The sequence below is a fragment of the Giraffa tippelskirchi genome, chromosome 4 (genome assembly GCF_054371585.1).
Source record: "Giraffa tippelskirchi isolate mGirTip1 chromosome 4, T2T-mGirTip1v1.2.pri, whole genome shotgun sequence".
Classification (NCBI taxonomy): domain Eukaryota; kingdom Metazoa; phylum Chordata; class Mammalia; order Artiodactyla; family Giraffidae; genus Giraffa; species Giraffa tippelskirchi.
This window is the reverse complement of record NC_137278.1, coordinates 38,646,885-38,660,578: the sequence shown is the minus strand read 5'-3', so window position 1 is coordinate 38,660,578 and position 13,694 is coordinate 38,646,885. Positions and strand designations below refer to the sequence as shown.

Genomic DNA, 13,694 nt, shown 5'->3' with positions numbered 1-13,694 from the left:
CCTGCCTTCATTCCTTATCTATCTGATTAGTAGTAAGGAGGCAACAACAAAGACTCATTTTCTTCCTTCCTTTTTATCCTACACCCATGGACTCTGGAGCACAAGGCTTGAGGTAGTTCTACAAGGATAAAATCAAGTTTCCTAATATTTTATGTTTCCTCATTTTTTAACCAATAATTCAACTAGCACAATGATAGCTAGAAACTTACTTAGCTCTAGAAGAGGGAAAAAGAGGGAAAAGAAAGGAAAATGCATTTGGGGAGCTCCAAAGGTACCTAAGTGGCTCAGTGGTAAAGAACCCACCTGCCAATGCAGGAGACTTGGGTTCGATCCCTGGGTGAGGAAGACCCCCTGGAGGAGGAAATGGCAATCCACTCCAGTATTCTTGCCTGGGAAACCCCATGGACAGAAGGAGCCTGTCAGGCTGTAGTTCATGGAGTCGCAAAAGAGTAAGACACAACTTAGTGACTAAACAGTGAAGACAGTCAACCCTACTACTCATTACAATCATCTGGTGGAAGTTTAAAAAATACTGATGTCTGGGACTCAAACTAGTCTAGAGGCAAGAAAGAGTCCCAGTGCATCAGTTTTCAGGGGTGGAACCAAAGCATGAATATTTTAAAACATGTACACACAAGTACACACAAAACAACAGGAACGATACACATTCAGATGCTCCTGGTGCACAGTAAGAGCTGAGAATCACTGGGACTGTTCTTAACCTATATTCTTTTCCACAGCATCATCACAGCCAAACACAATGTAAGCTCTCAAATCTGTTTGTGCATTTGTTTTACCCTCACTTTAGGCAGTAGGCTGTTTAGGAGGAAGGACTCATCTTGCAAATATCTTCGGTCCTTCTTTATCATAGTACCCTGAAGTTCTCAATAGAAAATTTATGGTAGAAGAAGAGAAGAGTCAAAGGATACAGGTGAAAATACAAAAAAGTGGATACTCCTAGTGTTGAGGTGGATGACATCAATTTACTTCTTTTCCCTATCTATATTTTTGGTATATTCTATCATGAACATACATTACTTTAGCTAAAAAGCAAAATTATTCAAAAAAAAAAATACTGCTACAATCTTCCAGAACTCTAGAAGAGACAAAGAACACTATTTCTCTTTACAGAACAAGTGTATTCACGAAATGTACACAAGTCATAAACCCTTACTAAAAAAATGTTACAAATCTGTAGACGCTCTCTGGTTGAGTTTTGACTAGTATTTATTCCTAATAGTTCACCATTTTCTTTCTCCAAATTTCAATGTTTCCTACATGTTCAAACTCCTGGCCTCAATCAATTAATGATTAATAAATCAATATTTAAATGTTCCAAGTTATATCCTTTTACAGACATAAATTCACTCATTCTTTTAACAAGTCATTTATTGAGTGGCTGCTCCTTTTATACCACACTCAAGAAAGAACTGTCCTTACTCTCTGGGAGTTTACAATCTAATTAGAGATACATAGGACAGAAGGATATATTTCTAGCCCAGATAATAAGTACCATAGGAAAGCAATGAAGAAAAGTTACTTTATGTGGGGATCAGGAATGAGATGTCAATAGTCAAATAATCTGAACTGGATCTTGGAATAGCAACAGGTGACTGGAGGCTAAGTGATGAAAAACATAAGGAAAGGTAGGAAAGAACAAGCCACGTTTAGGAGCAGAGTGCCTGGCTAGCAGAGACAATCTGAACAAGAAAAGTGGCATTCATATAAATTTAAAATGGGATGAGGCCTTACATACTTTCTAATCTAAGCTTTCCTAGAGAAAGTGTATGCATCCTTTGCCTATCAGTTGAGGCCCTAACTCCTCCAAGCAGATTCTCTCCATAGTTTTTGGTCCCTGGAGTTAACAAACTTCCCCGTAGTCTATGACAATGCTAACATCTGAGTATAACTGATCTTTTTTTTTTTCTAGGCAACCCAAATAAAGGCATTTAAAAACTGATAAACAGATATAAAAATGTTAGTATCGTCATTCTCCAATTCTTCCATTAGTGTAATCTTTACAAAACTTGTAAACCTAACCTTGCCACACTCTGCGTAAAGCCCTTCATTGATGTCCCATTTTTCTTACAAAAACAGGCATAAATCTTTTAAATGATCTGCAGCATTTGCAAGGCCTCCTCTCTGCTGTTTTGTTTCAAAAGCAGATACTCTCTCTCCCTCATTGCTGAGCTGTTTCCTCTTGGAAATCTCAACTCCTAATTTGACCTAGTTAGCTTTTCCTCAATGCAAATGTGGTTTTCTGGTTTTGTTTTTACTCTCATAGAACCATGTGCGTTTACATTAGAGAATTCATCTCAGTTTGTGTTTTATGTATTGTTGGTTTGATTATTTAATTGATTCTCTCTCCCACTAGAAAAAAACAACTCCATAATAATCAGGGACATAGTCATTTACTAGCGGGAGAATACCAGACAATCAATTGACACTTGTTGAAAGAAGAATTGTTTTGGATTGTCTCCTCCAATTACATAGCAGGCATCCTAGTGCCTGCTTTGGCTCTGCTTGTATGACCAAGTATTTTACTATCTTGTACCTATTAAAAGACTCTCCACAAGCAACTGCGCACTGCCCAGAAACGCCTCGAATTTAAATGTGAAGTCATAACGTCACCTCCAGGGACCTCGCACTGGACTGGGAGAGGGATGGGGATGGCTGGAGGAAGGGACCAGCAAAGCACGAATGAATTAGCCCGATGAGAATTCAGGTCTCGAACCGAAGCGTTTTACGTCCGAAGTGTTCCTCAATCTGAGGTCAGCTTCGCTACTCTCGCGCAGCTTCAGCAGCGCTTTGGGCGGACGCTGGACAAAGGCTTTGACAATAAGGAACGCAGAACTCCCGCCCCCAGGATCCGCACTCCCCTCCAGCAGCAGTCCCAGATCTTGGAACTGGGAGGTCTCGACCCGGCACCCACCTCCCGCAGCAGCTTTAGGTCCCCTTGCTGGATCTCGTACAGCTGAATGACGCCGGTGCCCCGTGCGAAGTTGCCCATGGTCACAAATTTGGCGCTGCAGGGCATCCACTTACAGTCAAACACCGTGTAATTGAGGCCCTTCTGGATGTGGGAGATGATCTGAGGCTTCTCGAAGGCCGACATGGTCAAGCTGAGAGATTTCGCCTCCGCCGAGCGGGACACAGCCCACAAACCCTAACGAAACTAACCTGGAAACCAGAGTCCAAACGTTAAGGATAGTTTGTCCCTCCCGCTTGCCGTAGACGCCCCTAGAAGCCTAACAAGTACTTTTAGGTTTCTCAGATAATGCCGGATGCTCTAGTGCAGGCACACAAGAGTTTCGTTCCCCAACAACACAGATTTGTTTATGGATTTACCTAGTGCCTTTCGTACAGATACAGATTATGGGTTATAAAGCGTGCTGACTGAGAGAGGTGGAAGCAGAGGGCGAACCCAAGAACCAGGCATATTTTAGGACAGCCCTTCCCCCGCCCCAACAAACACGCACAAACTCCAGCTTTAGGTCCCCCGCATGGGACGTCTTAGGAAAGTGGGCGGAGCCCTGGGGCTGGTTGGCGGAGGTTGGGGGCCTGCGAGGCGCGCCTGCGCGGTACAGCCCCGCACGTGTTGGAGCTGGAAACTGAGGTTGGGGCTGGAGGTCCTGAAGAGTTGAGAGCGTGATGGAGGTCCAGAGCCCGTTGGCCGAGGACGGCTTCAGCCAGGTCACCCGCAAAGGTGGCCGGCGGGCGAAGAAACGGCAGGCCGAGCAGCCGTCCACGCCGGAGGAGGGAGGCGACGCGACCTGCATGGACACCGAGGAGGCCCGACCCGCAAAGAGGCCCGTCTTCCCGCCCCTCTCCGGGGACGGGTTCCTGGTACTGGCGGGGACCGAGGAACACGAACGGGGCTGGAGCCAGAGACCGGTCGGGCTGGTGGCCTCTGGGTGATGTTGACGCTTCTTCTGGAGTGAAGCTCAGAGAGGCGACTCTCCTGGTGTTTAATCTGTCCAATTAAAGGAGGCTTTTTGAGGATCAGTTGTCGTTTTACAACTTCACTCTCATTCCTTTAGACCACTGCTGAGTTGTGTTTTCTTTTGTCATAGAGTGGGAAAGAAGAAACCAGAAGAATTCCAGTCCCAGCTCACAGATACACGCCATTAAAAGAGAACTGGCTGAAGATATTTACTCCTATTGTGGAGCATTTGGGACTTCAGATACGCTTTAACTTGAAATCGAGGAATGTTGAAATCAGAGTAAGGAGAATATTAACCACTTTAACTTATGCTGGGGTTTTTCTGTCCTAGGAAGAAAGAGCAGACTTTCTAGGAATTCTTAATGGGACTTATCTTGTTGAATGAGTTTCTTCCAGTTTGATCTGAAATTATACTAAAATACTAGCTGCATCTCAGCACATTTTTAATAGTGTTCTGTGTTGATTGATGAAAGGGTTAATAAAGAGGTTATCGTAAACAGAAGTATGTAAATGAGCAGCCGAAGTACTTGCTGCAGTACAGGTACTATATTAGACTTCCCTAGTGGCTCAGACGGTAAAGCGTCTGCCTACAATGCGGGAGAACTGGGTTCAATCCCTGGGTTGGGAAGATCTCCTGGAGAAGGAAATGGCAACCCACTCCAATATTCTTGCCTGGAAAGTCCCATGGATGGAGGAGTCGGGTGGGTTACAGTCCAAGGGGTCACAAAGAGTCGGACACGACTGAGCGACTTCACTTTCACTTTTTAGGAAAAAACAAGTTTTGAGAGTAAGTGTAAATTATGTAAAAATGTTTATTTATTCATTCCACGATGTCAGTCTAGGAGGTGGACAATTAAAATTAATAGACTTTGGGGCTTTTTTCCTGTGGGTTCCAATTTTGCATCAGACTCAGTGACCAAAATTAATTATATTTTCCATTTTAAGGATTCATTATCAGGGCTGTTATAGACTTATCTCTGTTGAGGGATTAGAATAATGGAGCAAAGCAGAGAGACACTGTTCTAACTAGTTGGCAAAGTTTAAAATAAGAACTTGACAGAATTTCTTTGTTCTCACTGTCAGTTTCCCTTAGGTTTTTATGGTTTTCTGCCAGAACTTCTTGTTTCCTTATAAGTTTGCTTTCTTTCATCTCTTTAAATCTCATTTCGCTTTCCCATCCTCTTTGCCAGAGTCAGATCAATTTTCCCAGACCACACTGCTTTTATTGATATCTTGATATGATATCTTGATATCTTCAGTATCTCTGAAAGATAAACGTATTTGAATTTGCCTTTGAAGTAGGTCCTCTTACCATCACTTTGAACATTTTTGTTGTCCCTCCTTATGGATGGATTTGCTCTGTGAAGACCTTCTCCTCCCTACTTCCTTTTCCTTCCGACTTCAATTTCATCATCTTTTAGAGTCTAGCTCAAGTTCTTTCTCCTTTACTGTCAGTCCATTTTTCAGTCTAGTCTTCAGGGCTTAAACTTAACGTTTTGCTGATTGATAAAAGGCTTAATAAAGAGGTTGTCAGAATCTCTTTATTATGTATTGCCGCACCATCAGTTTGGACTCCTCTGACATTTCTTGATCCTGCTCTGTGCCAGACACATAGTGGTGCTTTGGCAGGCATTACATCCTTTTGGTCTAGAGAACAGTCCTGTGAGGTAGATAACATACCCCATCTAATAGATGTGAGGAAACTGGCCAAGGAGTATCTTGGGCAAAGTCATCAGTGCTAGTAGGGACCTCTCAGGCTCTTCTGTTCCAATTTTTTTACAGATGAGAAAACTTAAGACTTAGAGCATTCATGAGACTTGCCTAAGGTCACATATGGAATTGGGACTGGGATCTATAGTTTAAATGTGCCGTTACACAACCCTACATGGTTTCAAAGCTGTCAAATATGCAGTTTCCTCAACTCAATTGTGAGTCTGTGTGGGAGAGTAGAAGTCATGGTTTTGGAATCAGATCCGTTTTCAGATTTTACTTTTTCATTTTGGTACCTGAGTTTCCTCTAATGTGAAAGTATTTATCTTGCTTAAATTTAGGTTGACATGAAGATCAGAGCTATAGTGTGTCAAGCACCTTTGCAGTGCATGTCATTTACAGGGGTGGGCATTTTATGAAGAGGGCCTATTTCTGTGACTATCAAATAAAATCTTTGAGGGCAGGATCATTGCTTAAACCATTCTTGGTAGTTAGCATTAGAGTTGTTGCGTTGGGAAGGAAACATCAGCACAGGAATGGTGGTTGAAGTCAGGAGGTTAGATCGGGACTCCCAGGGAGATGGCACTGGAGAAGAGGACCAGCCTGGGGGGAAATGAACTGAGGATGGACGTCCTTCAGAGTGGGAGTGACTGGAGGAGTCGTGCCAGTAGCTCCAGAGTCAGATCAACCGTGGAGTGAGTCGGTCTTTCGACAGTGTTTGAAAACTAAACACAGTACTTACCTCACCAGAAACTGGGTCACAGAGAATATATCGGGAAGGGTGGTGGTGAAGGAAATTACAATAATGGGAAAGGTCAGTCCTAGTAGTTTGCTAGAATGTTGCCGTTTTCATTTCCAGCTAAAATTTGTGCCTCTTACCGCACCTTTTTTTTTTTTAAACAGACTTGTAAAGAAACCAAAGATGTTAGTGCTCTGACAAAAGCAGCTGATTTTGTGAAAGCCTTCATTCTTGGGTTTCAGGTGGAGGTGAGTGATTTCATGATATCTGAAATGGGGGCTCAGAAAATACTCCACGTGAATGTTTTGATAGATTTGGGCATTTTTTTGTTTTTTAATTTGAGTGTTCTAGTTTTACAATTTATGAGTTAGCTTAACACTCACTCACATAGGTACTTGAATGGAAGCACTTCACAGTATGTATTTCTGTATTGTAGGACGCACTTGCCCTTATTAGACTGGATGACCTCTTTCTAGAGTCTTTTGAAATTACAGATGGTGAGTGTATGGTGGTCTTTTTGTATGAACTCCTGGATGGTACTTTTGTACTGCTGACTTTATATTCTGCATGACTCTCAGCTTTCCGGTAGCATCAATTGAGCCGTATTCTTAGCAGCTTTTTAAAAAATGCATGTTTTGTGTCTTTTAGGAGGGAAATTTGGCTGATGATTAAACTTCCTGTGGAAGTGGGTAATGCTGGAATGGCTTCCTTCCTGAGGTCTTGCTTTTCTCATTTAGTTAAACCTTTAAAGGGAGACCACCTGTCCAGGGCAATAGGCAGAATTGCTGGCAAAGGAGGAAAAACCAAATTCACCATCGAGAACGTGACCCGGACGCGGATAGTTTTAGCTGACGTGTAAGTATGTGATCTTGAGAAAACTATTGTCATAATTTACATTTGGTCTTTTGCTGGTTTCAAGAAGTGATTAAGATTGTATTTATGCATGATGTAACCCCTACATCCTTGTGAGGATATGCTTTTGGCTGAACAGTTACCTACTCTGAGAGCAGATTTAGTTGAGAAAAATCTTAGATGTTATATATAGCTTTTTTCTTAATTTGCACTGAAGGAAATGTTGAGAATCACTGTTAAATTACATGACAGGGATATATTTAAATAGTATCACGGGAGCCTATTTAATCAGTAGAGGAGAGCAAGAAGTACGTGTGTTAAATGCCATCATGAGTCTTTGCTTTAAAAAAAGAGAATAGGCTTATGGACATGGAGAGAGGGAAGGAGAGGGTGAGATGTATGGAAAAAGTAACATGGAAACTTATATTACCATATGTAAAATAGATAGCCAATGGGAATTTGCTGTACGGCTCAGCAGACTCTTTAACAGGGGCTCTGTATCAACCTAGAGGGGTGGGGTGGGAAGGGAGATGGGAGGGAGGTTCAAAAGGGAGGGGATATATGTATATCTATGGCTGATGGATGTTGAGGTTTGACAGAAAACAACAAAATTCTGTAAAGCAATTATCCTTCAGTAAAAAAATAAAAACATAAATGTATATATACACATGTGCATGCATGACTATATAAAGGCCTTTCATAAAGGGACGATGAGTGTTGCACATTGTTGGGAAAACTACAGAGCAGTTATATATGAACATCAATAAGATGATATGGGCTTAAAATAAGGGTGCAGGAAGTCAAGCTGGGATTACCCTTCTCTGTCTGTGGGTGAAGCCGCTCCGTTACCAGCTTGGGGTTACTGGCAGATGGCGCAGAGATGATACAGTGCCGAGAAGCTGGGAGATGAAGCGGTTGACTGTGAGGAGGAGGGATCTGCCTGCTACTAAATCCGGAAATAATTTTGTTTAAAGTCATCTCATCTTTGCTGTGAGCTGAGGGGCTCACTATTATTTTCAAATCTAAATTTTAGACTATTTTTTATACTTAAATAGAAAACTGTTAACACTGCATTGGTGGCCCTGTTTGCCTGAAGGTAAGTGTGTTACAGCGTTTGACCTTTCATGACTTGAGCCTGGAGATGGGGCTCCAGAGTCATGGGAAAAGCTCTCTTGAACTAGAAATTTCAATAATTTTGAAATGTGTGCCATACTTTAAAATATCATATACAGTCCTTTTAGTTTTTTGATTTAGAAGTTTTAAAATGTAACTGATTTGCTGTCATTCTAATTATTGTTAGTACCTTATATTAAGTTTATAATTTTTAAATGTATAAGCTTCCCTCGTAACTTAGTCGGTAAAGAATTTGCCTGCAATGCAGGAGACCTGGGTTTGCTTCCTGGGCTGGGAAGATTCCCTGGAGAAGGAAATGGCAACCCACTTCAGTATTCTTGCCTGGAGAATCCCATGGACAGAGGAGCAGGGCAGGCAAGCCCATGGGGTTGCAAGAGTCGGACACAACTTAAGAGACTAAACCATCACCAAGTATTGTTTCTAAGGCTTGGCTTAAAATTTCCCTGTCAAGTCATTTTTTAAACAGCTATATTACAGTATGATTTTCATTCGGTTAAAGTCACCTGTTTTAGGTATGTAATTCAGTGAGATTCTGGCAAATACTCTATATAGTCCTGTGATCCCTCCACACTCAGCTGTGTCACCCCAAAAGTTCCCTGTGCATCTTTGCAGCCCCTCCCGATTCCCAGGCAGTCCCTCATCTCCTTTCTGTCACTAGGGTTTTGCCTTTTCTTGAAATTCACATAGATAAAAATACACAGTATGTAATCTTTAGTGCATGACTTCTTTTAGATAGCGTGTGGTTTCAAGTTGCTCCAGTTTGTTGGTGGTTAGCAGTAGGTTTTTTTCCAGTGCCAAGTACCAGCAACGAGATGTACTGTCTTGCAGTTTTTACTGTAGGTAGGCTAATTGGAAATCCATGTGTTCAGCAACTCATGTTAATTATGATATAGCCATAAGATGGACTGTTATGCACCCGTAAATGTTCTTTTTGATGAGTTGCTGAAAATCTGGCAGAGTAGAATGTGAACACGATATAAAACTAACATCCATTTGTTCCAGATACATTCAGTATATCGAATGGGAAAGAATGTTGCCTATGTCTGGAGACCTATATCACATCCCGTTCCAACTACTGCCCTGAAGCTTTGGTTTTAGTAGCTAAACTACTCACCCTGTATGCGTTTTTGCTTCTCTATTTCCTCATCTTTCATGCCTGACTTTTACAGAATTTTATTTTTATCAAAGTTACATATACACATACTTAAACTTGCCACTGTCTTCTATTTCCATTTCCACCTCCTCTGAGGGAGGGAATTTCAAGTCTTCAAATTGAGCTCTTTTAGCTAAATTTTAAATGTTATTTATCTCTGTATTTCCAAATATCTCTATATACCAGCTTCATTTTTTTTTTCTCCCAGATTCACTGTTGATTTTCTCCTGTGAAAGAGGAAGACTTGTACTTTTTCACTCCCCCATCTCCATCTCCACCCTTAGTCAACCTTTCAGCAGTCCTGTTGGCTTGCTGCTCCCTGTACCCTGTGGGTTTTGTTCAGTTCATGCTCAGTATTGTCTGAGGATGAAATTGGTACTGGGGTATTAACAGCTGAACCAGATAGTATACTGTGTTTACTTTATCTGTCCTTTGCAACTTTGTTGTCACATGAAGAAATAATTCTTACTGTGTCTCTGTGCTTCCTCAGCATTGCAGTGACTAGAAAGCTATACTTGTATCTCCTCTTGGTGGACTCAGGCATATCAGACATTTTAGAAGTCTCTCCTGGAGGCTTCTGTTCCCAAAGCACTATTCCCTTCTACCTGGCACACAGCTGCCATCCTGGCTTCTTTCACCATTTCCCCTTGGCGTCTTTGGTGTTTGAGCCCTTCGGTTCTTGGATTCTTTGTCCTGCTTTGTTTTGGTGGCACAGATGGTCCTGGAGCTGGCTTAGCATAGGAAGGACATTTGGTGAGACCTGGTTTTGAAGATGTCTTCCACTCTGTTGTAAATCATTTTCATTCAGAGCTGCTTCTAGTAACTTCATCTTCTAATCTTTGTATTCAATTTTCTTAGTATCCTGTCCTTGATTCATGAGTGAGTGAAAACTGCTTTTCTCATCTCACTAGTTTTGTTTTTCTTTTCTCCCTGCAGAAGTTTCTGTACTGCTTTCTTCGCCTGCTAGTCACGCCGCCTACTCTTTTGTATTAGATGCTTTCCTCGGGTTCTGATTCCTTATAGTGAGAGCGTGCTGTGTAAAAGTGGGACCCTAAAGAGCAGACTAGAAACCCTGGGCTCGGGGTGCTTGGGGGTGGGGGTGGGGGAGACTGGTGGACTGTTGGCTTCACTTGGGTGATTGCCGGGCTGTTCCTTTGGGGAAGCCCTGATGTCAGTATCTTTAGTCTTTCCCATTGAGGCCAGTTTCCCCTGAGAAGTATTCTCCTGTCCCTCTGCTGACAAACATCTGGAGCCCAGTTACAGAAGCCAGTTGTCTTGCACTGTGCAGATATTCACATGACATTGCCTCTGTTCTAGTCACAGTCTTCCTACTTCTGCTGTGCCTCGTGCCCCTGGCCGAGACCCCAGGTCTTTCGCCTTCTCCAGTGAGCAGATTACCACCTTAATTTTACTGCAGTAAAAGAAAGGGTAGTTGGGTGGTTGCCTGTTGCCTAGAGTGGGGAAGAAAACCTGAGGATCATCTTGAACTGACTTTAACTTGTTCTCTTGTTTTTAGCCTCAGTTTTACTCCAGTTTCAGAAATGCCTGAGCCTGTGGTGTGAAGAGGGTTCTGCTTTGGGAGAGGGTTCTTCCCCTGTAGATTTCGGCGTCAGTTTCCTAAGTTTACTGATATTTTGGAAGATGAGCTCAAAAAAGTAAAATGCTATAATATTAGTCTAATTGGAGCCATTCAGCAAGGAATACACTGTAAAAGGGGTCTGGATAATCCTCAGTGATGAAGCAATTTAGATCATTTTTAGAAATATTTGCATTTGAAATCCAAATATATTTTAATTAAGTACAGTATCTGCATCTAATCTCAGTTCTGCCAGTGTGTCATCTTGGACAGGTGTTTTGATTTCTCACAAACTTCTTTCTCAGCTGTAATGTGGGAATAACTTCTGTCTAATAAAGCTTGTGTGAGGATTAAATGATGAGAACATGTATATAAAGCCCTAGTGTGTGTATGTGGAGTACTGAGTGGAGGGAAGCCATTATTCACCAAGAATCTTGAAGAACTTAGGTTTTAATTCACTTCCTATAAAATCCTTCCTTTCAGAGTGGATGGTAGTATATTTACAGTGTTGGGCAACCATCACCACCACCTTTATTTAGGAATCCATCTGTCATCTTTCCAGAGTTTCTGGATCATGGGACTTAGTTAAGGAAATGCTTTTTGTGGCTAACCTGTCTCACTTTATCTCTTGCAGGAAAGTTCACATCCTTGGTTCTTTTCAAAACATCAAGATGGCAAGAACCGCCATATGCAACCTCATTCTGGGTAACTGCAGTCTCTTCCTCTGCTGTTTTCTCTGAAGGAATAGAGAATTTAGGAACTAAGATCACATTGCATCTCAGTTTAGGGTCCAGCTGACAAAAGTAGCAGGCAGAAACTCTTGGGGGTTGGCAAGTGTTGGCCCAGAGAGGAAGCTGGAATATTTTTGCTTGGATTCCATCTGCGAGCCCAAGAGAAAGGGCTTATTGGATCACGTTGCTTACATCATGACTGTGTCCCCCTGAGGAGACACTCTGGGAACCCTTCCAGAGTAGCAGGGGGCAGTGTTTTAGGTTCAGCCAAAAGGGAGCTGCTGATTAGCATCAGTCATCTAAATTACCCACTTGGTCCCATCTTCAGACCACGAAGTACTGTCACTTGTGGTCAGAGATGCAGGCTGTAGCGCTTGCTGGGAAAACACATGGAATTCACTCTGGTGTCCAGGTTTGGGGCTTCCCAGGTGGAGCTAGTGGTAAAGAACCTGCCTCCCAATGCAGGAGATGTAAGAGATGCGGGTTCAGTCCCTGGGTTTGGAAGATCCCCCGGAGGAGGGCATGGTAGCCCACTCCAGTATTCTAGCCTGGTGAAGCCCATGGACAGAGGAGCCTGGTGGGCTACAGTCCATGGAGTCACAGAGGCAGACACAACTGAAGTGACTTAGTACGCATGCCCACGTCTGACTGACTAGCTGCTTTTCAAAGTACTTTGACAACCTGGTGTCTTTGGCACTTAGGATTTAAAAAGTTTTGGGAGAGTATTTATATGGTTTCCTTTATGGCTCTTTTGTTGATTTAAGGAGGATCCAGTGGGAAAATATCCTGTGCAGTGTTGCAGGCTATTGTCCACATAGCATCTATATACGTGTATTTGTGAAGATGAGTGTTTTTATTTTCTCCCGCAGGAAATCCTCCATCAAAGGTTTATGGCAATATTCGAGCTGTGGCTAGCAGAGCAGCAGACCGATTCTGATTTCACAGCAAGGACTTTTCATTTTTGACCTCTATAGAGAAAAAGACTTTACTTCTACACATGGTCACCCGACACCATATGAAGAACTTTTCAGTCATGGGTACCATTATTATACTAGCATATTATGTATAATTTATCATTGTTTCCATTTTAAATCACATGTAGCAGGTTTGCGTAGTTTATAATCCTCTCATTTGGGGGGAAACCTTATTTTAAGCTACAATTGTTTATTTTCTGAGTGTTTTATTTATAAATTTATAATGTTTTCTAAATTTATAAACATTTCTTCTCTGTCAGTTGTAATTAAAAGAATTAGCTCAGAAAATCTCTCTGAATTGTGACCCTTAATAGTAAGTGGTGTGTGACTATTTCAGACCCATGTCATAAACAGCAGTTTGAATATACTCTGAAATAAGAAAGACTAATCTTTGTACCTATTTTTGCAGTTTGTAAAAATAAGTGTTCAATAAAAGCAATCAGACCTTACCAGTATTGGGTATATTTCTTCTAAGTAGTAAGGTGAAATGTAATAAAAGAATTTTTACCCCTAAGAAAACTATATTCTGCAAATGTAATAGGTTGTTTTTAACAAGCATCTTGCCTACATGTTCTTTGATTCATATTACACATTTTTTTAATGAACTCACTTCATTAAATAGTGACTGTGATGATAGTATTCTCTTGTATATTATCTCCACAACCCTTGACCAAAACTTTCAACTTTAATTAGAAAGTACATGTGAGAACCAGAAAAAGTATTAAGTATTGCTAGTAAGAGTTCTATCTGTTACATATGCCACTGTCCCAAACTAGCCTGTACATTGCATTGGGATTAGATATACTTACAGTGGGAATCCAGTGGGAAATGGCTGGAAATGTCCCAGCAATATTTTTTTTTATCCTTTGGCAGCACAGCAGC

At 41.7% G+C, this 13,694-nt stretch overlaps 2 protein-coding genes across 6 annotated transcripts in view; one reads left to right on the top strand and one right to left on the bottom strand.

Moving 5' to 3' along the window:
* The window catches only part of DNAAF10 (dynein axonemal assembly factor 10), a 34,555-nt gene extending 31,378 nt beyond the window's left edge, over window positions 1–3,177 (bottom strand). For all 4 annotated transcript variants that reach the window (XR_014083516.1, XM_081595703.1, XM_081595700.1 and 1 more), the window contains exon 1: window positions 2,933–3,177. Coding sequence is in view for 3 of the 4 variants with exons in the window: in XM_081595703.1 (XP_081451829.1) it covers window positions 2,933–3,115 (183 nt within the window). In the remaining variant the exon portion in view is untranslated. The remainder of the gene's footprint in view (window positions 1–2,932) is intronic.
* A 393-nt stretch (window positions 3,178–3,570) lies between these two features.
* On the top strand, window positions 3,571–13,261 carry PNO1 (partner of NOB1 homolog). Of its 2 annotated transcripts, XM_081595706.1 has the most exons (7): window positions 3,571–3,846; window positions 4,074–4,223; window positions 6,557–6,640; window positions 6,829–6,889; window positions 7,130–7,247; window positions 11,742–11,812; window positions 12,708–13,261. In XM_081595706.1, the coding sequence occupies exons 1-7, from the start codon at window positions 3,652–3,654 to the stop codon at window positions 12,773–12,775; spliced, it is 747 nt and encodes a 248-aa protein (XP_081451832.1). In that variant the 5' UTR covers window positions 3,571–3,651; the 3' UTR covers window positions 12,776–13,261. The 2 variants fall into 2 exon arrangements, with proteins under 2 accessions (XP_081451832.1, XP_081451833.1); XM_081595707.1 differs by lacking the exon at window positions 11,742–11,812.
* The last annotated feature ends 433 nt before the right edge of the window (window positions 13,262–13,694 follow it).